This window comes from Salmo salar, chromosome ssa27, assembly GCF_905237065.1.
Source record: "Salmo salar chromosome ssa27, Ssal_v3.1, whole genome shotgun sequence".
NCBI lineage: Eukaryota > Metazoa > Chordata > Actinopteri > Salmoniformes > Salmonidae > Salmo > Salmo salar.
In genome coordinates, this window is record NC_059468.1 from 22145925 (window position 1) to 22169352 (window position 23428).

The following is a 23428-nucleotide window of genomic DNA, read 5'->3' on the forward strand; positions in this document are numbered from 1 at the left end:
TATGACACTCACCATTGTTTTACTTGTAAACACAGTTCAGTCTAGTTTAAACAGGCAAATTCTTCATTCACCTCTAGTGAGGATACCGAGCTAAACACAACAAAACAAAAAATCCTATGGAAAGGTTGCACTACTTTATTAACTTAAGAAATAGCTGTTGCATTATCACATTCTTAATACAATGTACAATTTGTGCTCATTTACAAGTTGAAGCCTCATAAGGACAACAGGACATGCAGATGACAACCAGTTAGGAACTAGTTTGTTGGAATGAGAAAGCATTGTTTTGGCCGAAGATAGACTGACATTTTCCATTGACAGATGACAGACAGGTGGTAAAGCTCTTCTCTGGTTTTCAATGAGTGGCATTTTCCGTGGCAGCCCAATGAGAAAGCAGGGTCTAAGCAAGTCATGTCTCTTGTGTTCTTTGCCCTTGTCCATACATCAATGTTGCAGAATGGAGTCTGGGGCACGTTACATGAAGATAGAAATGACCCGAATCAAGCTGACATGATGATGAACACACCCCTGGATACATCACATGGTTGAGAGTGATTGGCTAGATGTGGTTATTGACAGGTGTGGTAACCAATCAGATTAGAAGTCATCCAGGAAGAAAACTGATTGGCTAGATGGAGTTGTTGACAAGCTTAAGGACCAATGAGATTTAAGAGTCATCTAGAGAGAAGGCCCGGTGAGTGTTGGGGAAACGCTCAGAGCTGAAGTCTTGGTCATCCCTCACTCTCTCTTTGATGTCACTCCTCACCTGAGAAACACAAGGTTAGGGCCTGTTAGTCTCACGTTGACACACTTCCAAGTCTCGTTCACCCTGCTGTTTCAGAGTGAACATGAGCTAGAAATAGAGGTTTGGGCTCTGTTTATTTACTTTTTAAACTTTTGCCCTCTTCCTTACAAATGTATGTTTGATTGGATTAGGGATGACGTTGCACCCTCTAGAAAGCAACACTGGTCGTAGTTTACCTGTTCTTGGTAGGCCTCCTGCAGCTCTGGCTCCTCTAGCTCCCCCTGGAGGCCATCTGGGCTAGTGACATGCATGACTCCTGCAGCCCGGCTCACTGCCTCAGACAGGGACAGTTGAGGGCCCTCACCCTGGTGAGTCTGGGTGAGGGGGATAACAGGTCAACACTAACCAGAGGTGTGTTCAGTCGGTATGAAATGGGAGAATTTTCTTTGAAACGGAGAAGTATTACCTCAATTTGACTAAATGAGAAATGCACATTTTTATTTGATGTTTCGCTCTCACTTGCTTTAGAGACAAGTCAGAATAACCAGGAAAGTTCAGGCATTTGCTTCAAGAATGTTCCATGGGCAGTCTTAGGCCCCCCCACCCACACACTCACCTTCCTCCTCTTGGCAGGCATCCCGTGGAGGTATGCGTCAGACAGAGGGGGCTGAGTCTTCATCTTCCTCTGAGACAGCATGTCATGTCTGATGATAGGAACCCACTCCTGATGAACACAAACAAGTTGAAGAGGTGGGCCTGTAACCGTATAGTCACACGTTCAAATACTACGTCTGGTGGGATTCTAGGCATCCTAAATGCCATCTCTTGACTTTGTGCCTTGAGCAAGGCACTTAACCCCTAAACCAGCCATTTCCAAACTCGGTCCAGGTTTCCTAAGCTGATTCAAATAACCAAAGGTTGAGGAGTTGATTATTTGAATCAGCTGTGTAGTGTTACGGGGTCCCCAGAACAGAGTTTGGGAAACGCTGCCCTAAACAGTAAAGCCTAGTCCCTTACAGGGGGCACTGCAGCTGCCCAGGGCTCCACGTCTCCTACAGACTCCTCCCTTCTTCCTGCTGCCATGGCAACGGCTCTTCCGATCTCCCCTGATGCTCTCCACGAGGGGGTGGTCACCCCAGGGGACGCTCCAACTGCTTGTCTGTCCCCTGATGAAACTATGGCCTCCCCTGCTGTGGTGGCTGGGGCCGGAGACAGACCTTCAGCCATCTAGTGATAGGGAGAGAGAGAGGAGAAGGTTAGCTGTATGAAGATAACATGTCTCAAAGCTGTGAACTTCCTTGCTGATGTCATGGAATTACCAGATCTTTTTCTAGGTGTGCCCAAGCATGCAGTGTCCTTACAAGCCTCAGATAACACCACCTGGAAAAACTAACCTATGTACCTCCATACACAATCACTCACCTCCATGTTCTGTGTGTCTGTCTGCTGTCCAGCCTGTGCCCCAGGCTCTGCTCTCCGTGTGTGGATGACATAGTGCTGGATGTGGTCCTCAGTGACTGGGTTGTGCTCCAGGATGACGTGGAGTCTCATGGTCATCATACTGCTCAGCCAGTTGACCAGGCTGGGGTTGACCTCTGCTGACATCCTCCTCTGTGGACAGAGAAAACATAGATCTATACCATCCACACCAAACAGGACTCAACCCATAACCTAAACTACCAGATACAATGGGATTCAACTGATTCATTGACTCGTTCAGCAACTAGCTTGTACAGTAAGAAAGAACAAATTAAATGTATGTACTCGCTACTGAAAGTCGCTCTGGATAAGAGCGTCTGCTAAATGACAATGTAAATGTAGTGAAACAGGAGAATATGTGGAATGGCTATGGTCCTGAGGACCGGTGGGGGAGACACTAAAGTCCATCAAATAATAGAGTACTAACGATGTGGTGATTGATGACTTGGGTGAGAGCTCCCTGTTCCCCTCGGAGACAGTAAAGGTTGAGAGCCAGACACTCAAACAGACCCTGGGTGCAGAGCAGCAGCAGGCGGGGGCCAAACGTGTGGTCTGCAGAGAGGTAGAGACACAGACATCACCAGCAACAGATGTACAGTCATGCTACTGTTAGGTACTAGAGTAGGGTTGTCAGTATTCCAGTGAGGTAACAATGCGTAGGACCTAATATAGCAAAGCTGTATTTTACCTAAGGGGTTTGCGTGTTTTACCTGTGCAGCGTAGGATGTGCGTGGCCATACGGGTGAACTGCTGTCTAAGGAAAGAGACGGTGGTTTGAATGATGTCCACTCCCTCTCTCACTGTCACTGTGGCCTGAGAGAGAGACCAGGTACAGTATTATTACAACATCAACATATTTTGACAATTTGAGAGTGAGTGAGTCTTACGATGCTCTCTGTTATGTACTCCTCCAGGACATTGATGAGGTTCTCAGATGCTGCCTGCAAAGACAAGACAGTTTGATCAAATAAAGAACACACCCTTTGAGGTGAAATGGCACAAACGTTGGTCTTAATTAAAGTTCACTGCTAATGCAGAGAATACTGTGGCAACTTCATGCCATGATTCTCAGCAAAACTGCAGGTGGCAGTAGAGCAGAGTTACTCACGTTGATATTGGCATCAGTAGGCTCTGGACCCTGCAGGTAGTGCTGGTTGAAGAAGTCAGTGAGCTGGGGCTGGATGCGGCTGAGGGGTTGGGCATTACCGTGGAGTAACAACACCATGTCCACCATGGAGAAACTCTGACCCACCAGAGACAACAGGTCCCTGAAGAACCCTGCAGGTCAAAGAAGGTGTTCAGCAAAAATGCATTTCCCTTTTTCCCAAATGGGCCATCACATCACAGGTGGCAAGGCACACCATCAGGTCAGGTGTAGATTGATAAATGTTTAGCTTTCGTACATGTATATTCTAGTCTTTTGACCAGAGACACTTACAATACGTATTCAACTTAAGTAGCTAAGACGACCACATATCCCAATCATTACAAGTAAAACCGTTGAAATAGCCACAATCGTTTCTGTATGAGTGAAAGACCAGCACAACAGTTAAGTGTTACAAGGTTCTCTTTTCAGTGACTCACCGACTGTGTCCCCAGATCCAGGTGTGAAGAGGTTGGTGGTCTGAGACAGTCTCTGGATGAACTGAGCGATGCTCTCCCCGTTCCCATGCGGAGCCCCCATCATGGTGGAGAGGACCCCCTGGACAATACCTGTAAACAGCTCCGGGCTCAGGGAGGGGTCCCCTACACCCCCAGGGGCCACCTGAGAAGGGGGGGCAGGGGTGCCTTGGCCAGGGGGAGGCTCCAGGCCAGGTGGGGTTGTGGGTCGGGAGAACACGGGTTGGTTAGCCTAGAAATGGGAGAGGAACTATTGGGTAACACTGTAGTCATCTAGTTGTCTGGAGTTTACTTACGACTAATAATTAGCTAATTACAAAATACTTCAACTTCTGCTAATTGACTATGCAACTTATGACTACTTTAACTTCATTACAGCGTAATTACATGATTATATTACCTAAGTACTTTTCAGTCAAATGGATTATTAGAGTTCTCAAGAAGTTACCAATAGGGTTCAATAATTTCATCTCTCACCTGGATGAATTCTGACATGCCTTGGAAGAACCCTGGGACTCCAGGTACGGTCACAGTGATTTGTGGGTTAGCTCCAGAACCAGGGGCTCCTGGCCTGCCTGCTCCACCCAGCAGGGAGCCCAGGAGCTGGGCTAGGTTGGCCTCGGCAACCCCCTCAGGTGGCTGGCCCACAGAGGTGGTATTGGTGGTGGTCTGGCCAGAGGAGAGGTGGGGAGGGACAGGGTTGGAGGAGGCAGAAGAGGAGCTGGTGGATGTCTGGTCACCTGGAGGAACTGGGAAAAAGACAACTTGTGATTCGTTGTTAATTTTCACAAACCAGAAATGTGTATTTTGAAAGAAACATGGCAAATCTGTAGAAAGAATTTGATATCTGAATATACCACGCAAAATCACAGTGATTGCACTGAACGCTACAAAATAAAACCCATCATTCACTTAATACAATAATCAACCAATCACTCACCCTGGTGTCCAGGCATCTGGAGCTGTCCAACCAGACCACTGATCATCTGAGTTACGGGAGAGTGAGCCAGAGGTGTGCCCTGGAAGAAGAGATCAGTTGAATGAGCGCGTAAGAGCAGGGCTGCACACCCAGACCAAAGTCCTTCCACAGACTTCTCCATGTCTGCATCTCCTTGCCTCACCTGTAGGTTGTGTTGTCCGCCAGCAGGGGGCACTGAAGCCCTGAGGTTGATGTTGGTGACCACAGGTTGGGGGATGTGGGGGGAGAAAGAGGGGCGTGTGACCGCCACCCTGGCCCCAGGGGGCAGAGGGCTGTCAGGGTGAGGGGCAGAGGGTTCAGAGCTGGAGGTGGTCCCGGGGACACCCGCTCCTGGTCGCCCGGGGTGACCAGTCTGCTGAGAGATCTGGTGGACGATGGCCTGCATGAACTCTGGAGGAAGGTCTGGGATGTGGACCGGAGTGGCACCTTCAGATTGAGAGGGCACAGAAATATATACTTGATTAAACAGTCAGCAACATCCCAGGGACTGGTGCTTCAGAGACTGTGGTATAGGAGTCATGTAAGGCTGTCTGGTGTATATACCATAGTGAATATAATGTAGGGGTCAAAAGCACTCACCAGGCTGTCCAGTACCAATAGGGATCTGTTGTCCTTGGACCTGAGGGCTGCTGCCAGAATCTAATGTAGAGACAACCAGGGAGAAGACATTAGCTTACAACTCTGAATATACATACTGGGTATGCAAGCTATTGCTCCATTCCAGGCTTGCGCTAACAAAACTTTAAGGTTTCCTATAGGAGATCAACAATGACTACGGTCTCTCTCGGTTTGGATTGATTACCTAATGTATTGATCATTTGGTACGCATGAGAAACACAGGGCATGACAACTCGCCAAGCGCAAGAGAAAATAAAAATGTGTCCCCTCCCTCACCAGCCAGGTTCATCTGCATCATTACCACAGGCTCCATGGTCTGGTGGGTGATTCTGATCACATGCGGAGCCCCCTGGCCCCGACCCGGCTGCTGATTGGCTGAGTTGGGCTGTGGAGGGAGGGCCTGGCTCTCTGGTGGGCCAGGGGCCTGAGAAGGTTGGGCTTGGCCCTCAGCTGCCTGCCTCCCATTGGATGTCATAGTCACTGTGGTCCCCAAGTTTCCAAGGTTTCTCTGAAGACACAAGTCAAGTTAATAATGTAATGCATGTACCCAACTGGGCCTTAAATTTGCACCGGACCAACAGCTAAACACTGGTAAAAAGTACAAGGTTTAGTTAGTATTAGGCCATGATACTGAAATAATATAAGTAGAAGAAACTCTCCAAACAGTGACCTACCGGGACGTGGTGGTGCATACCACCCTGCAGCAGGACCGGGGAGCTGTAGTGGGACATGGGCCGAACCACATGGAGGTGACGGGGGGGAGGAGTGGCCAGGTTACAACGCAGGTCGCTAAGGGCAACCAGGGTGTTGCCAAGGAGACGGAGAGCCTCCCCGACCAGGTTGAGAACATGCTGGTCCTCCTCTCTCTCCTGGGTCTGACGAAAAGAACAACAATGTGGTGATTGATTGGTCTGTTTGGGGCTCCATTTTCCTCGTGCAAAACAGTACTGTGACTGACCTATAAAAAAAAACTCACTATACTCTGCGGCGCAGTTTATCATGTAACTTTTCTTCTCATGGACACCATTAAAGTTACCCGCCTAATGTCAATGTCTGCGCCCACGCTGAAATCTAATTAGCATAATACAAACATCCCCATAAAAATGTCAGTTTAAACTAGAGATCAGATTTTGGCATCAGATGCATCTCAATCCACTGCATCCACCAGTGTTGCACTTCCTCATCTGCAGTGAAAGAGCTAGAGTGGTGTTTGTCAGACCATGAGATATCGCAAAAATTGGTCTTCTCACAAAATCGCCTGTAGCATCCAAACGGTTTGGTCTACAAACTCTATGGAAAGATGACGCTCTCCAGTCAACAAGCTACTTGGGACTCGTTGAGAGTCGGTACAGCCGATCTGCCAACTTCTGTCTGTAGCGTCCAAACAGTTTGGGCTACACACTAATATGAAATGTCAGTTGTTTTCTCTAGGACGCCCACAGGCCTCACCTGAAGGTCCCCCAGTACCCGTTGAAAACAAATGAATGGAAGTATATATGGAGACTTATTTTTGGCACTAAGCAGAGGCAAAGAACAAAAAAAATCCTGATCTTTCTTAGATATGTACACACATACATTGTAATATTGTTGTATGGTGGTATTATACATTTTGTATTGTAGATATGCATGTGTGAAGTGCCTTAATGTGTTTTGACCCCAGGAAGAGTAGCTGTCTTGGCAGCAGCTAATGGGGATCCCTAATAAATACAAATGACAGACACCAGAAAAAAATTAAATAAATAAACTTCCTTTCAAAAATCAAATGATCCTTGCTACGACCTTAAAACAATTCCATACAGCTTAGTAGGCCCCCCCCACCCCGCGGCTTAGACACTTGAGGATGAAAATGTAACAGGAGTTTAAGGTTGAAGTAAAAAAAAAAAGTAAAAAAAGTGATGTGTTGCAATAGCTAGTTGCTGGGAAATGGAATGGAGTTGTAGTGCTTACGTTGTTGTTGTAGTCTGCTGAAGTGGCAGCCCCCAGGATGGAGTGAGTTCTCTCTATGAAGGGACGAAGCCTCTCCTCCACCCTCCTCACCTCTGACAAAACCTCCACAAGCGCCGCTGGGCTGGGGTGGCTGGGGAGGGAGAGAGACAGTAGGCATGGAAGAGAAAGCGTTTCAATTCTACTTGATTTTCCTTTTTTTTTATGCTACGCTGTTCCCTCCTGAGCACTTACTTGGGCCCGGAGTGGGGTGGTCCCTCTGTCTGGGTGGAGGTGGGAGGCTGTGGAGTAGGAGGGGTGTCGTCCATAGGCTGTGCTGCTCCTTCAGTGACAGCTGTAGAGGAAGAGGATGAAGAGGTGGACTGAGACGTCGCCGGCTCGGCTCGAGATGGCTCATCACTGGGCTGACCCTGCAAACAAACATGCTGACCTTTTTAGACAACTCGGCACTGAAAATAGATGTGTAGCATATCATAATAATAGCATAGCAAAGTATGCGAGTTGTAACTACCTCCAGTCTGTGGAGCAGAGATTGGGTTTCTCTTAGCAAGTTCTCAGCCAATTGCAGCCTCATCCTGGGCTCGCTCTGCACTGATTGGTCAACGTTGATATGCATATCCACTGAGCCATGGCGCTAGAAACAAGATGAATCATGAACATACCTTAATAGTAATCTATATAATATGACATAAATAAAAATACTTACTCCAGTGCTGGTGCTGACTCTGGTGTTCCTTCCTGCTTCTCCCACTCCTGCCATCATCTGCTGCACTTGCATCTGCCAAGGAATTCAGTTAGTACTACAACACTTGATACAGTCAAGTCATCTAGACACTAATTCTAGAAATACATCAGGTACCCTTTAAAACTTTTGGATTCAAGAAATGTTTTAGGTGCTTGAGATTTATTCAAAGAAAAATATTTTTCTAAAATTGTATTTGTCAAATGCTTCAGGTGTAGACTAACAGTGAAATGCTACCAGGTCTTTCCCAACAATGCAGAGTAAAAATAAAATGATAGAAAAACAAGGAATAAATACAGAATGACTAAGGATAACTTAGCAATGTACACTGGGTACCAGTACTAAGTCGATGTGCAGGGGTACGAGGTAACTGAGGTAGATACAGGGGGGGGGGGTTGGTTCCTATCATTTGATTTACACAACATGCTTAACACTTTGAAGAGGCGAAATACACTGCTAAAAAAAATAAAGGGAACACTTAAACAACACAATGTAACTCCAAGTCAATCACACTTCTGTGAAATCAAACTGTCCACTTAGGAAGCAACACTGATTGACAATACATTTCACATGCTGTTGTGAAAATGGAAGAGACAACAGGTGGAAATTATAGGCAATTAGCAAGACACCCCCAATAAAGGAATGGTTCTGCAGGTGGGGACCACAGACCACTTCTCAGTTCCTATGCTTCCTGGCTGATGTTTTGGTCACTTTTGAATGCTGGCGGTGCTTTCACTCTAGTGGTAGCATGAGACGGAGTCTACAACCCACACAAGTGGCTCAGGTAGTGCAGCTCATCCAGGATGGCACATCAATGCGAGCTGTGGCAAGAAGGTTTGCTGTGTCTGTCAGCGTAGTGTCCAGAGCATGGAGGCGCTACCAGGAGACAGGCCAGTACATCAGGAGACGTGGAGGAGGCCGTAGGAGGGCAACAACCCAGCAGCAGGACCGCTACCTCCACCTTTGTGCAAGGAGGAGCAGGAGAAGCACTGCCAGAGCCCTGCAAAATGACCTCCAGCAGGCCACAAATGTGCATGTGTCTGCTCAAACGGTCAGAAACAGACTCCATGAGGGTGGTATGAGGATCCGATGTCCACAGGTGGGGGTTGTGCTTACAGCCCAACACCGTGCAGGACGTTTGGCATTTGCCAGAGAACACCAAGATTGGCAAATTAGCCACTGGCGCCCTGTGCTCTTCACAGATGAAAGCAGGTTCACACTGAGCACATGTGACAGACGTGACAGAGTCTGGAGACGCCGTGGAGAACGTTCTGCTGCCTGCAACATCCTCCAGCATGACCGGTTTGGCGGTGGGTCAGTCATGGTGTGGCGGCATTTCTATGGGGGGGCCGCATAGCCCTCCATGTGCTCGCCAGTGGTAGCCTGACTGCTATTAGGTACCGAGATGAGATCCTCAGACCCCTTGTGAGACCATATGCTGGTGCGGTTGGCCCTGGGTTCCTCCTAATGCAAGACAATGCTAGACATGTCGCTGGAGTGTGTCAGCAGTTCCTGCAAGAGGAAGGCATTGATGCTATGGACTGGCCCGCCCGTTCCCCAGACCTGAATCCAATTGAGCACATCTGGGACAACATGTCTCGCTCCATCCACCAACGCCACGTTGCACCACAGACTGTCCAGGAGTTGGCGGATGCTTTAGTCCAGGTCTGGGAAGAGATCCCTCAGGAGACCATCCGCCACCTCATCAGGAGCATGCCCAGGCGTTGTAGGGAGGTCATACAGGCACGTGGAGGCCACACACACTACTGAGCCTCATTTTGACTTGTTTTAAGGACATTACATCAAAGTTGGATCAGCCTGTAGTGTGGTTTTCAACTTTAATTTTGAGTGCGACTCCAAATCCAGACCTCCATGGGTTGATAAATTGGATTTCCATGGATTATTTGTGTGATTGTTGTCAGCACATTGAACTATGTAAAGAAAAGTATTTAATAAGATTATTTATTTCATTCAGATCTAGGATGTGTTTAAGTGTTCCCTTTATTTTTATGAGCAGTATATTTTTTGTGAAACAAAAAAGAAATGACAAAATAAAACAGAAAGCTTGAGCGTGCATAACTATTCACCCCCCAAAAGTCAATACTTTGTAGAGCCACCTTTTGCAGCAATTACATCTGCAAGTGTCATGGAGCATGTCTCTATAAGCTTGGCACATCTAGCCACTGGGATTTTTGCCCATTGAAGGCAAAACTGCTCCAGCTCCTTCAAGTTGGATGGGTTCCACTGGTGTACAGCAATATTTAAGTCAGACCACAGACTCTCAATTGGATTGAGGTCTGGGCTTTGACTAGGCCATTCCAAGACATTTAAATGTTTCCCCTTAAACCACTCGAGTGTTGCTTTAGCAGTATGCTTAGGGTCATTGTCCTGCTGGAAGGTGAACCGCCGTCCCAGTCTCAAATCTCTGGAAGACTGAAACAGGTTTCCCCTCAAGAATATATCTGTATTTGGTGCCATTCATCATTCCTTCAATTCTGACCAGTTTCTCAGTCCCTGCTGATGAAAAACATCCCCACAGCATGATGCTGCCACCACGCTTAACTGTGGGGATGGTATTCTTGGGGTGATGAGAGGTGCTGGGTTTGCACCAGAAATAGCATTTTCCTTGGTGGCCAAAAAGCAAAGTTTGTCTCATCTGAGTACTTTCTTCCATACGTTTGGGGAGTCTCCCACATGCCTTTTGGTGAACACCAAATGTGTTTGCCTATTTTTTTTTTTAAGCAATGTATTCTAGCCACTCTTCTGTAAAGCCCAGCTCTGTGGAGTGTACAGCTTAGTGGTCCTACGGACAGATGCTGTGGAGCTTTGAAACAGCTTCAGGGTTATCTTTGGTCTCTTTGTTGCCTCTGATTAATGCCCTCCTTGCCTGGTCCATGAGTTTTGGTGGGTGGCCCTCTCTTGGCAGGTTTGTTGTGGTGCCATATTATTTCCATTTTGTAATAATGGAACGCCGTGGGCTGTTCAAAGTTTCTGATATATTTTTTTTTATATCCAAACCCTGATCTGTACTTCTCCACAACTTTGTCCCTGACCTGTTTGGAGAGCAGACTCTGGGGCCTTTCAGAACAGACACACACACACAGAGATCATGTGACAGATTGCACACTGGTGGACTTTCACCAATTATGTGACTTCTGAAGGTAATTGGTTGCACCAGATCTTGTTTAGGGGCTTCATAGCAAAGGGGGTGAATACATATGCATACACCACTTTCGTTTTTTTTTTAGTTTATTATTTTTTTTAAGTTATTTTTTCCATTTCACCAATTGAAACTATTTTGTGTATGTCCATTACATTAAAATCCATTTAAATTACAGGTTGTAATGCAACAAAATAGGAAAAACACCAAGGAGGATGACTACTTCTGCAAGGCACTGTACATATAGGTAGGGATAAAGTGACTAAGCAACAGGATAGATAATAAACAGTAACAGCAGTGTATGTGATTAGTTAAGAGTTATTGCAAAAAGGGTCAATGTAGTTAGTGAAATAGTTAACCAAAAGCTACCCGGACTAACTACTTAGCAGTCTTATGGGTAGAAGCTTTTCAGGGTCCTGTTAATAAATACTCTATGAAACAGCTGCACAGTGCACACCAACACACAACCTTGTCTCACCTGTATCTGCTGGGGGTCCATGTTGGCAGGCAGGTTGAAGGTTCCCAGCATGACGTAGCTGCTCCCGTTGCGGTCCTGGGGGCCTCCCTGGGAGGAGGTGGTGGCGGCACCTCCCTCTGTTCCTCCTGATGACACTCCTCCTCGCCCGCCAGCAGATCGGGAGGTCTGAGGAGGAGCACGCTCCACTAGGTGGATCACTTTATCAGCTACATCTGAAAGCAAGAGAGTGAGAAGGAGTGGATGAGAGTGCAGGGAAGAATGAGTGTGGAGGGGAGAGGAGAACAGCGGGTCAGAGGATACCAGAGCAAGGTGTTCTCATTTACAACACCATCAATATACCATTACTTATTTTAAAGGCAAAGTTTGTGAGATTTCCAGCAATCTCAACTGTTTTGCTGTTTTAAAACAGTGCAGAGACTATGCATGTAGTAAACTCAGCAAAAAAAGTAACGTCCCTTTTTCAGGACCCTGTCTTTGAAAAATAATTTGTAAAAATCCAAATAACTTCACAGATCATTGTAAAGGGTTTTAACACGGTTTCCCATGCTTGTTCAATGAACCATAAACAATGAATATGCACCTGTGGAACGGTCATTAAGACACTAACAGCTTACAGACGGTAGGCAATTAAGGTCACAGTTAGGGCACAAGAGGCTTTTCTACCAACTCTGAAAAACACCAAAAGAAAGATGCCCAGGGTCCCTGCTCATCTGCGTGAACGTGCATTAGGCTAGCTGCAAGAGGCATGAGGACTGCAGATGTGGCCAGATCAATAAATTGCAATGTCCGTACTGTGAGTCGCCTAAGACAGCGCTACAGGGAGACAGGACGGACAGCTGATCGTCCTCGCAGTGGCAGACCACGTGTAATAACACCTGCACAGGATCGGTACATCCGAACATCACACCTGCGGGACAGGTACAGGACGGCAACAACAACTGCCCGAGTTACACCAGGAACACAAAATCCCTCCATCAGTGCTCAGACTGTCCTCAATAGGCTGAGAGAGGCTGAGAGAGGCTGGACTGAGGGCTTGTAGGCCTGTTGTAAGGCAGGTCCTCACCGGCAACAACGTCACCTATGGGCACAAACCCACCATCGCTGGACCAGACAGGACTGGCAAAAAGTGCTCTTCACTGATGAGTCACGGTTGTCTCAACAGGGGTGATGGTCGGATTCGTGTTTATCGTCGAAGGAATGAGCGTTACACCAAGACCTGTACTCTGCAGCGGGATCGATTTGGAGGTGGAGGGTCCATCATGGTCTGGGGCGGTGTGTCACAGCATCATCGGACTGAGCTTGTTGTCATTGCAAGTAATCTCAATGCTGTGCGTTACAGGGAAGACATCCTCCTCCCTCATGTGGTACCCTTCCTGCAGGCTCATCCTGACATGACCCTCAGGCATGACAATGCCACCAGCCATACTGCTCCTTCTGTGCATGATTTCCTACAAGACAGGAATGTCAGTGTTCTGCCATGGCCAGCAAAGAGCCCGGATCTCAATCCCATTGAGCGCATCTGGGACCGGTTGGATCGGAGGTTGAGGGGTAGAGCCATTCCCCCCCAGAAATGTCCGGGAACTTGCAGGTGGCTTGGTGGAAGAGTGGGGTAACATCTCACAGCAAGAACTGGCAAATCTGGTGCAGTCCATGAGGAGATGCACCGCAGTACTTAATGCAGCTGGTGGCCACACAAGATACTGACTTTTACTTTTGACCACCCCCTTTGTTCAGGGACACATTCCATTTCTGTTAGTCACATGTCTGTGGAAATTGTTCAGTTTGTCTCAGTTGATACAAATTCATACAAAAATATTTACACATGTTAAGTTTGCTGAAAATAAAAAGAAAGAGTTGACAGTGAGAGGACGTTTCTTTTTTGCTGAGTTTATATTACTAACGGTGTCCATTGAATAGAAGAGTTGCTGGCTTTTTTACTCACTGTATTCATTCAGTGTCCTCTCGTCCTGCAACACTCTGCCCTGGTAGATTAGTCTCTGCTTGTCCGCTGGGATATTCACTGACGCAGATATGTGTTCTTTGAACTTCTTCAATGTCAACTGAAGGAGAAATAACAGGCTCAGTGCATCGCTAGTACAGGGCTGAATAAATGCATGTCCCATTCATAAGTGTACAGCATAAAGACTACAAAGAAGTAGCCTGGAATCCAAACGGATATACTCCGTTGGATTTCAGGCTAAAACAGAAGTCACAGCCTACCTCTCCCCGGACAGTGTAGCTCCTGTTCCGGGAGTCCAGGGTCTTCACTGTGACCTCTATGGTGCTTGCCGACTCCTCCATGTTTCTCTGCTAAGAGCACAGATAAATAGTCAGAAAATGTACTTTATCCATAAAATGTCCAGCCATGAAGACAACTGGGGTGTATTCATTGCAGAAACCGCTTAAGAACCAAGTTGAAGCAAACAAAAACACAACGAAACGGAAAGGAGGGACCTAACGTTACCCGAATATGTCCAATAGAAACTTGGTTTGAGTTTTCAGTTTGGAGTAAACGGTTTCTGTAGCAAAACGTTTTGCAACAGAATCGGTTTAATGATTACACCCCTGATGGTTATCCCATCACCCCTCGATTGGTAGCTAAATCGTTGAGTACAATACCTGTATTCTCACTTGAATCGAGGCTGTTATTAGCTTGCTAGCCAGCTAGCTAATCTACATGTATTTAAATCAGGAAGCCAGCTGACATTTTTTATTTAACCTTTATTTAACTAGGCAAGTCAGTTAAGAACACATTCTTAATTACAATGACGGCCAAACTCGGACGACGCTGGGCCAATTAAGCGCCGCCCTATGGGACTCCCTATTACGTCCGGACGTGATTCAGCCGTTAATCTCAATTATAATTGATTGTAATTGTCTTCGTTCAATGTCATAGCACGTAAATACACTGTTGATGAGATTGCAATGGCGTTACATGAGCAATTAGTTACTTTGTCTATCCAAATATTTACAGTTCACATTCCGTTGAATGGTTGCTAAAGTGCGACACCATGTAGTGCAAGGACCCATATGACGCACAAAATGGGAGTGTTCATTTTAAATGCCTGTTTGTTTTGGTACGAGTCTGTGTGCATAAACATATGTTCCCATGCCAATAAAGCCATTTGAATTGAGAGCGCGAACACAGTACAACTGTAGACTTGAAAACAATTTGTACAAATTATCAATTTACAGTTGGAGTGTAACATCAGTGTACTTGAACATCTAATGTACTTGAATGTTCGCTCTCACTCTCTGGACCTTGGGAATTAGATTTGGAGTGGTGTTCCCTTTAATTCATCCCGCTCTTTTTCCTCATCTCAATTTGAGCTTAATCTGGTCAATTTTTAGCTGACGCCAAGATGGTGTGTGTCCATGGGCGCAATTTTAACCTATTACCTTCATGACACAACGTTCAGAACTACACCGTTGAGTACAAATCCCACAGACATTGCTTTCACGCGTTCTCTTATTGGTGCAGATATAAGGCAGTTGGAGATAGGCCACTTGCCATAGGCGTAGAATAACCACCATCAAATCAACTGAATATCTATTTCAGGAGCAGAGCTCCTACTAGTGGAAATAAAGAACACTGCAGTTGTGGAAATGTCATGATTTAATTCTCAACATTAAAGGCAGGGAGCACTGCATAGTTATTCATAATTTCCAATCCACTTTCTTACAAAATGAATACTCAAAAACATTCAAAGATTTATATACCACAAATGTACAACATACAAAAGGTGTCACTTCAAAGCCAAACTGCAGAGAATTCCCAAAACAAAACCAGTACAAAAAGGCAACAGATTGATCGCTTATCATAAAGTCAGAACTGATCCCAGATCAGTTTCATGATTGCCGATGCTTAAAATGGTTCATGTTAGAATTTCAGCAAGGTGAGCTGATCCTAGATCTTTGCCTAAGGGCAACTTACTTCCAGAGTGATATGAGAGAGGCAACTAAAGAAAATGAGGGAAACCTCTTATCTGAATATTTTAACTGAGGCTACGTCCCAAATGCACCCTATTCCCTATATAGTGCATTGCTTATGACCAGAGACAAATGTGCGCTATATAGAGTATAGGGTGCCATTTGAGATGGATCCCAACTCTGGTTCTCTGTTCATCCAATAAGAAAAGAGAAAACAATAAACACATGTTCACCTGAAGACCCCAATCCTCATGTTTATGAAAAGAAAGATACTTATGCTGTTAGATGCTTCACTTAAGCTCAGACACCATTAAAATAACACATGTTTTTTTAATGGTTTAAAAAGGCAACAAGGAGCTCAATGTGAATGCGCAAGAGGCCCTGGTTTAAAAAGAAGAAGTTGAAGTTTGGTCCCGTATTCATCCATTTTAAAACCTTGTTGTGAGTTGCTATGGTCTACGAGGCAGGGAGATGCTTAGTTGAAGAATAGTTTGAGTCTGGATGTTAGCCCGTTTCAGCTCGATCCAACAAATCTCAGTCAATCTCGTTATGAAAGGCAGTGATTAAGCTGAGCTCAATTTGGTGCTTAATCACCTGATAAAACTGACCTTAAAAATAAATACAAATCTTACTGGAGTGTGCACAGTAGTCATAATAACGGACATAGATAGATTGATAAAAATGAAAGACAAATAAATACCTATACACAAGAAAAAAGTAAAACCCTTTTTACAATAAATAGCCAAAGTGTTTGATGAACTCCTGAAAACTTCAGGTGTCCAGTTCCTGTAACTCATGTTGGAAAGTTAGAAAGCATAAAGTCCTTGAAAACACTAGCAGACAAAACAAAGATGGAGTATTGGTGTGAGATGGTGTCCGGAGGAACGGATCGGCTCCACCCTCCCTCATATCCTCTCACTAACCAACTCTATCTATCTCTCCATCCCTACCTCATCCTCCTCTTCTTCTTTCCTTCAACATACCCAACCCTTCTCCACCACCATCTCTCCTTTTCACAGTCTCAATCTCCTCTATCCGTCTGATAGTTTCTTACTTCCCTCTCTATCCACCCCTCCTTATCCCGATATAAACTATCCCTCGCTCTTTCTCTCTGGTAGAACATACAGGCCACAATGACAGAGAAGCTATAGTAACTGTAGAACATAGATTTGTTTGGTAGAGGTCCAGGGCAACCCAGTCCTCCTCCTATCCCTCCTTCCTCCTTCCTCTCGGTCATAGGCAGTAGATGGATCCATTTGAGTGTCTCTCAGTCTTCTTTCCTCTTCTGTCCAGGGAGACCGCAGGTCGGCTCCTCTGTGTTGTAACGGTCCACACTGAACCCGTTGGTCAGCGGGACGGTGTGGGGGGTAGAGGGGGTTTCCCTGGAGGAGAGAAGGTACTCCTGAGCAAAGTCTGGATGCTGCACCACAAACCGACAGAAGTCATCTACAGATGGATATAGAGAGGGAAGGACAAACCGAGAGCGAGATTGTAATGGCAGGGTTGACCGTGATCCCGTTAGTTGGATTTCATTACATTTTAGTCATTTAGCAGACTTACAGTGCATTCAACTTATAAGTAGTTAGGTGACACAACCACATATCACAATCATAGTTGGTAAAACCTTTTCCTCAATAAAGCAACTATCAGCAAAGTCAGTGCTGGTGAGAAAAGACAAGTGCAAGTGTTAGCGCAAGAAAGGCAAGGGTGTTAGCGTGTGATATCACCATGTGTGATCTTCCCTGCGTCAAGTGTGTCGATCGCTGAGAACAACTCTGTAACGTCGACCTCTGCTACCCCCAACGCCGTTCTCAAAATGGACGCCAGCTCTTTTCCCACGATCGCCCTGTCCTCCTTCGCCTCGTACATCTGACCAGGGTCAGGACATAGGACAGTTATTACGCTTTAGAGCAGACAGTTATTTTATAACGCTTTATAGTAACAGGCATGGGGCTATTATAGTACCTAGTAATAGCAGTCATAGGGCTCTTATATAGTGTTTCATAGGAACTGTTATAATGCGTCATTGTCTTTCACTCACCCCAAAGGCCAGCCTGAGGGTGTCCATGGCTTTAGAGGGTTGACACGCCACAGACAGGGCTATCACATACTCCCTGACATCTATTTGCCCATCTCCATGCTTCAGAAAGAGAGAGAGGGAGCAGAAGAGAGAACAACACAGATGGATATTTATTTCTACAAATTTTGATTGCATGAATAAAAGTAGTGTGTGTGTGGGATACTTCTGGTATGTGAGTTATGTGTGGTGTGTATTAGATACCTACCTGGTTAAAAAGGCTGTGTAACTCTGTGAGCATGTCCGTCACAGGTAGGTCGAGGTACTGAGCAAAGTCCTCCAATCCCAGTCTGTATCCCCGAATGTTCCTGGCTCTGCTAGCCTGCTGCTGTAAGACTGTATCTGTAATCCCTGTTCTCAACCTGCACATAGAAAACACATGGTTAAGAACTACATTTCCCACTACTGTCCAGGGGTGCGGCTAGAAACGAATGAAGTGGTATTTAAAGTTGAGGTCACAACAGGGGAATTGCATTGGGGGGGGGGGGGGTTTCGCAAAATAAAATTATATACACACACAGTATATACACACACTGAACAAAAATATAAACAACAGGAACAATTGCAAAGATTTTACTGAGTTACAGTTTATATAAGGAAATCAGTCAATTGAAATAAATGAATTAGGCCCCAATCTATGGATTTCACGACTGAGAATACAGATAGAAGCATGGATCAGAAAACCAGTCAGTATCTGATGTGACCACCATTTGCCATTTCCTTCGCATAGAGATGATCAGGCTGTTGATTGTGGCCTGAGGAATGTTGTCCCACTCCTCTTCAATGGCTGTGCGAAGTTGCTGGATATTGGCGGGAACTGGAACACACAGTTGTAAAAGTCGATCCAGAGCATCCCAAACATGCTCAATGGGTGACATGTCTGGTGAGTATGCAGGCCATGGAAGAACTTGGACATTTTCAACTTCCAGGAATTGTGTACAGATGCTTGCAACATGGGGCCGTGAATTATCACGCTGAAACATGAGGTGATAGTGGCAGATGAATGGCACGACAATGGGCCTCAGGATCTCATCATGGTATCTCTGTGCATTCAAATTGCCATCGATAAAATGCAATTGTGTTTGTTGTCCGTAGCTCATGCCTGCCCATACCATAACCCCACCATGGGGCACTCTTTTCAAAACGTTGACATCAGCAAACTGCTCGCCCACGCGACACCATACACGCTGTCTGCCATCTGCCCAGTACAGTTGGAACCGGGATTCATCCGTGAAGAGCACACGTCTCCAGCGTGCCAGTGGCCATCAAAGGTGAGCATTTGCCCACTGAAGTCAGTTACGACCGCTAAACTGCAGTCAGGTCAAGACTACAGATTATTTTATGGGACAATACACAAACGTTATTGAGAAAGACAATTAGAAAAATATAATTGTATTGAGTGAACGCATTTCTCTTAGTTTTGATAGGAGAGATGAAAATTGAATGAAGGTTATTTGTTGTTTTGAAAATCTAAAGTGACAGATTTTAAGGTTGTAAAAGATTTGGCATGGGGTTGGCAGAATTTCTGGCAGAAAACAAATGGGGTCCTCGCTTAAAAATAGATTGAAAACCACTGGTTTAATGGCTAAATCAAGTACATCTCAAATACTTTCTGAAATAGTGTACTTTCTAGTATCTTAAAGTATTCAACATACAGTGCATTCAGAAAGTATTCAGACCCCTTGACTTTTTCCACATTATGTTACAGCCTTATTATAAAATGTATTAAATGTTTTTTTTCCCCCCCTCATCAATCTACACACAATACAGTATAATGACAAAGCAAAAACAGGTTTAGACATTTTTGCAAATTTATACAAAACTGAAATATCACATTTACAAAAGTATTCAGACCCTTTACTCAGTACTTTGTTGAAGCACCTTTGGCAGCGATTACAGCCTCGAGTCTTCTTGGGTATGATGCTAGAAGCTTGGCACACTTGTATTTGGGGAGTTTCTCCAAGTCTTCTCTGCAGATCCACTCAAGCTCTGTCAGGTTGGATGGGGAGTGTCGCTGCACAGCTATTTTCAGGTTTGAAACACACTGTTGTGGCTCTGGCTGGGCCACTCAAGGACATTCAGAGACTTGTCCCGAAGCTACTCCTGCCTTGTCTTGCCTGTGTGCTTAGGGTCATTGTCCTGTTGGAAGGTGAACCTTCGCCCCAATCTGAGATCCTGAGCGCTCTGGAGCAGGTTTTCATCAAGGATCTCTCTGTACTTTGCTCCATTCATCTTTCCCTTGATCCTGTCTAGGACTCCCAGTCCCTGCCGCTGAAAAACAACCCCACAGCATGAGGTTGCCACCACTGATTGGTGGAGTATTGCAGAGAGGATTGTCCTTCTGGAAGTTTCTCCCATCTCCACAGAGGAACTCAAGAGCTCTGTCAAGAGTGACCATTGGGTTCTTGGTCACCTCCATGACCAAGGCCCTTCTCCCCCATTTGCTCAGGTTTGGCTGGGCGGCCAGCTCTAGGAAGAGTCTTGGTGGTTCCAAACTTCTTCCATTTAAGACTGATGGAGGCCACTGTGTTCTTGGGGACCTTCAATGCTGCAGAAATGTTTTGGTACCCTTCCACAGATCTGTGCCTCAACACAATCCTGTCTCAGAGCTCTATGGACAATTCCTTCGACCTCATGGCTTGGTTTTTGCTCAGACATACACTGTCAACTGTGGGACCTTATATAGACAGGTGTGTGCATTTCCAAATCATGTCCAATCAATAGAATTTACCACAGGGGGACTCCAATCAAGTTGTAGAAACATCTCAAGGATGATCAATGGAAACAGGATGTACATGAGCTCAATTTCAAGTCTCGTAGCAAAGGGTTTGAATACTTATGTAATACATTTGCAAAAATTTCTAAAAATCTGTTTTTCACTTTGTCATTATGGGATATTGTATGTAGATTGATGAGATTAAAACGTTTTTTCTTTTTTAATTCCATTTTAGAATAAGGATGTAACAAAATGTGGAAAAAGTCAAGGGGTCTGAATACTTTCCAAATGCACTGTATCCATTTGACACAGAGCTGCCTGTTTCCTTAGTGCTATTTTCCAGTATTATCAGTAAACCCAGTAGTATTTCCCAGTATTATCAGTAAGCCCAGTGCTATTTCCCAGTATTATCAGTAAGCCCAGTGGTATTTCCCAGTATTATCAGTAAGCCCAGTGGTATTTCCCAGTATTATCAGTAAGCCCAGTGGTATTTCCCAGTATTATCAGTAAGCCCAGTGGTATTTCCCAGTATTATCAGTAAGCCCAGTGGTATTTCCCAGTATTATCAGTAAGCCCAGTGGTATTTCCCAGTATTATCAGTAAGCCCAGTGGTATTTCCCAGTATTATCAGTAAGCCCAGTGGTATTTCCCAGTATTATCAGTAAGCCCAGTGGTATTTCCCAGTATTATCAGTAAGCCCAGTGGTATTTCCCAGTATTATCAGTAAGCCCAGTGGTATTTCCCAGTATTATCAGTAAGCCCAGTGGTATTTCCCAGTATTATCAGTAAGCCCAGTGGTATTTCCCAGTATTATCAGTAAGCCCAGTGGTATTTCCCAGTATTATCAGTAAACCCAGTAGTATTTCAGTAATATTTCTCAGTAAGCCCAGTAGTATTTCTCAGTATTATCAGTAAGCCCAGTAGTATTTCCCAGTATTATCAGTAAACCCAGTAGTATTTCAGTAATATTTCTCAGTAAGCCCAGTAGTATTTCCCAGTATTATCAGTAAGCCCAGTAGTATTTCCCAGTATTATCAGTAAACCCAGCGGTATTTCCCAGTATTATCAGTAAACCCAGTGGTATTTCCCAGTTCGACCAGTAAACTCACTAGTATTAGTCTTAGTATTTCCCAGTAAACCCACTACTATTAGTCTTAGTATTTCCCAGTATTATTTTCCCAGTATGACATCCTTAAAAATGTCAGACAACGTGGTACAGGAGATCGCTCATACCCTACCTACGCATTCAGACACTTAAACGAAAATCGATTGTAAGACATTAGAATAAACATTTATAGAATTTTGAAATACTCTTTTATTCAACGTCAATCTTTTGTTATAAACAGCAAAACAAGTCAGTGTTCTTAAACTGTTAAGGACGTGTAACAATACTGAAAGACCGATAGTAAACTCACCCGAGCCTTCGCGCTAGTCTATTGAACTGCAGTAGGCTGCTGTTGCTAGGGACACGCAACGGGCCCTTTGCTAGGCTCAGCTGGCAGTCATCAAATGACAGGTCTGTGATGGGCAGTTCCAGGGCCCTATCAGAGCACAGAGAGAGCAGTCAGGCCCCGCCCCTGACATGTCAGATATACTGTATATGTGGCGGGCATTTCGAGAAGCACAAGAAACACAGATTGAGTTTACATCTATGTAAAAGCTTGATGTAAGGCCACACACACACAGTACTAACTTGGCCATGATGTGTCTGACATTGTTGGCAAACAGAGCAGGGTTGTTCTTCTCTTCTTCTGAAGGAGTGTACAGAGGTAGGTACTGGAGGGAGAAAAAAAGTGATATCACCCGTCCATCTTCCGTTTCTTTATTTCTTCACATTCTTTTGTCAATGTCTGTAAGCAGAAAGATGCCCCACTGTCTAATACACCGCCGTCAAATAACCCCTTACCTCAATCTCTATGGGGTTGTGAAACTGGCACAGTGTCAGCCACAGTATCTCAAACCTGAGTAGCGAGAGTAATCAGTTCATTCAGAAAGGGAAAAGGAGTTAGAGGGAAAGACAGACGTGGGGGGGGGGTTGAGATGAAAGAACAGAAAGAGAGGGAAGTTGTGCAGGGGGATATTGTGAAGATTAATGACAGGCCTGAAAACACAACATCCTCCTCTAATCTAAAACATATTGCTAGACCTCTCCACAAAAAACAGCCAGGGGGCGATAGAGGGAGAAGAGTAATAGAGAGGAGAGAGAGAAAAGCCAGAGAGAGAGAGCAAAATACATAAAAAAAAAAAAACGAGGAAGAGATACTCACGCTCCAGGGCCTTGCCATGTCCATGTGATGGTATCCTGTCAGAAGAGGAAGAAGAAATGGGTTACACACAGCAGGACTGGGGCCTACAGAGGCTGCACCTCCTCTGAACAGGGATCAAATCGTACATGATTGTCCGTTTTTTCCAAAAGGTCAACTCAAGTCAACTATTTTCGGACGAGTTGCATCCGTCAAAAGACGGACCATTCGTGATTTTTGTGTCAGACAATCATCTCCGTTGTCATTCATCCAACAACCGATGACTCCCATTTAAAAGCATTGGATCCATTCGAAACACTGACACAAAATCCCAGTGTGTTCATGGGTTACACACAGCAGGACTGAGGCCTACACAGGGGCTTCCTCTCCCCTCTCCTTTGTCTGCACTGGTCTGAAAACACTGGACAGCTGAAAGCAACATGGAGGATCGTCTATTTGAGACTTGCTTTAACTTTCAGTTATTTTGTGCTATTGCAGGTAAAGGAAAGGAGGAGATGAGGAGAGCAAGCCACTGTAGACTATTGAGATGCAGGAAAGGAGGCGAGGAAAGGAAGCCACTAGACAATTGAGATGCAGCCGGAGAGTCTCTCTCTACTGCACATGGCTTTCTAGTTCAAGTTAGAGCAGGTAGTCACAGGTTTATAATTAATGAGGGCATGCAGGGGCAGTGGAGAGA

At 45.2% G+C, this 23428-nt stretch overlaps 1 protein-coding gene across 6 annotated transcripts; it reads right to left on the reverse strand.

Moving 5' to 3' along the window:
- Window positions 1-119: 119 nt before the first annotated feature.
- On the reverse strand, window positions 120-14780 carry LOC106588704 (large proline-rich protein BAG6). 6 transcript variants are annotated; one of them, XM_014177973.2, is made up of 24 exons: window positions 14717-14780; window positions 13986-14075; window positions 13708-13825; window positions 11766-11977; window positions 8092-8163; window positions 7897-8019; window positions 7620-7795; window positions 7389-7518; window positions 6116-6316; window positions 5718-5949; window positions 5403-5462; window positions 4966-5249; window positions 4785-4863; window positions 4322-4593; window positions 3809-4076; window positions 3333-3502; window positions 3112-3165; window positions 2935-3037; window positions 2652-2776; window positions 2168-2356; window positions 1763-1972; window positions 1362-1469; window positions 982-1119; window positions 120-766 (listed from the first exon to the last, which is right to left on the reverse strand). In XM_014177973.2, exons 2-24 carry the CDS (start codon window positions 14064-14066, stop codon window positions 668-670), a joined length of 3504 nt encoding a protein of 1167 aa, XP_014033448.2. In that variant the 5' UTR covers window positions 14067-14075; window positions 14717-14780; the 3' UTR covers window positions 120-667. The 6 variants fall into 6 exon arrangements, with proteins under 6 accessions (XP_014033448.2, XP_014033449.2, XP_014033446.2 ...); XM_014177974.2 differs by having other exon boundaries at window positions 14738-14753; XM_014177971.2 differs by lacking the exon at window positions 14717-14780 and adding an exon at window positions 14385-14703 and having other exon boundaries at window positions 13986-14072.
- Window positions 14781-23428: the final 8648 nt, after the last annotated feature.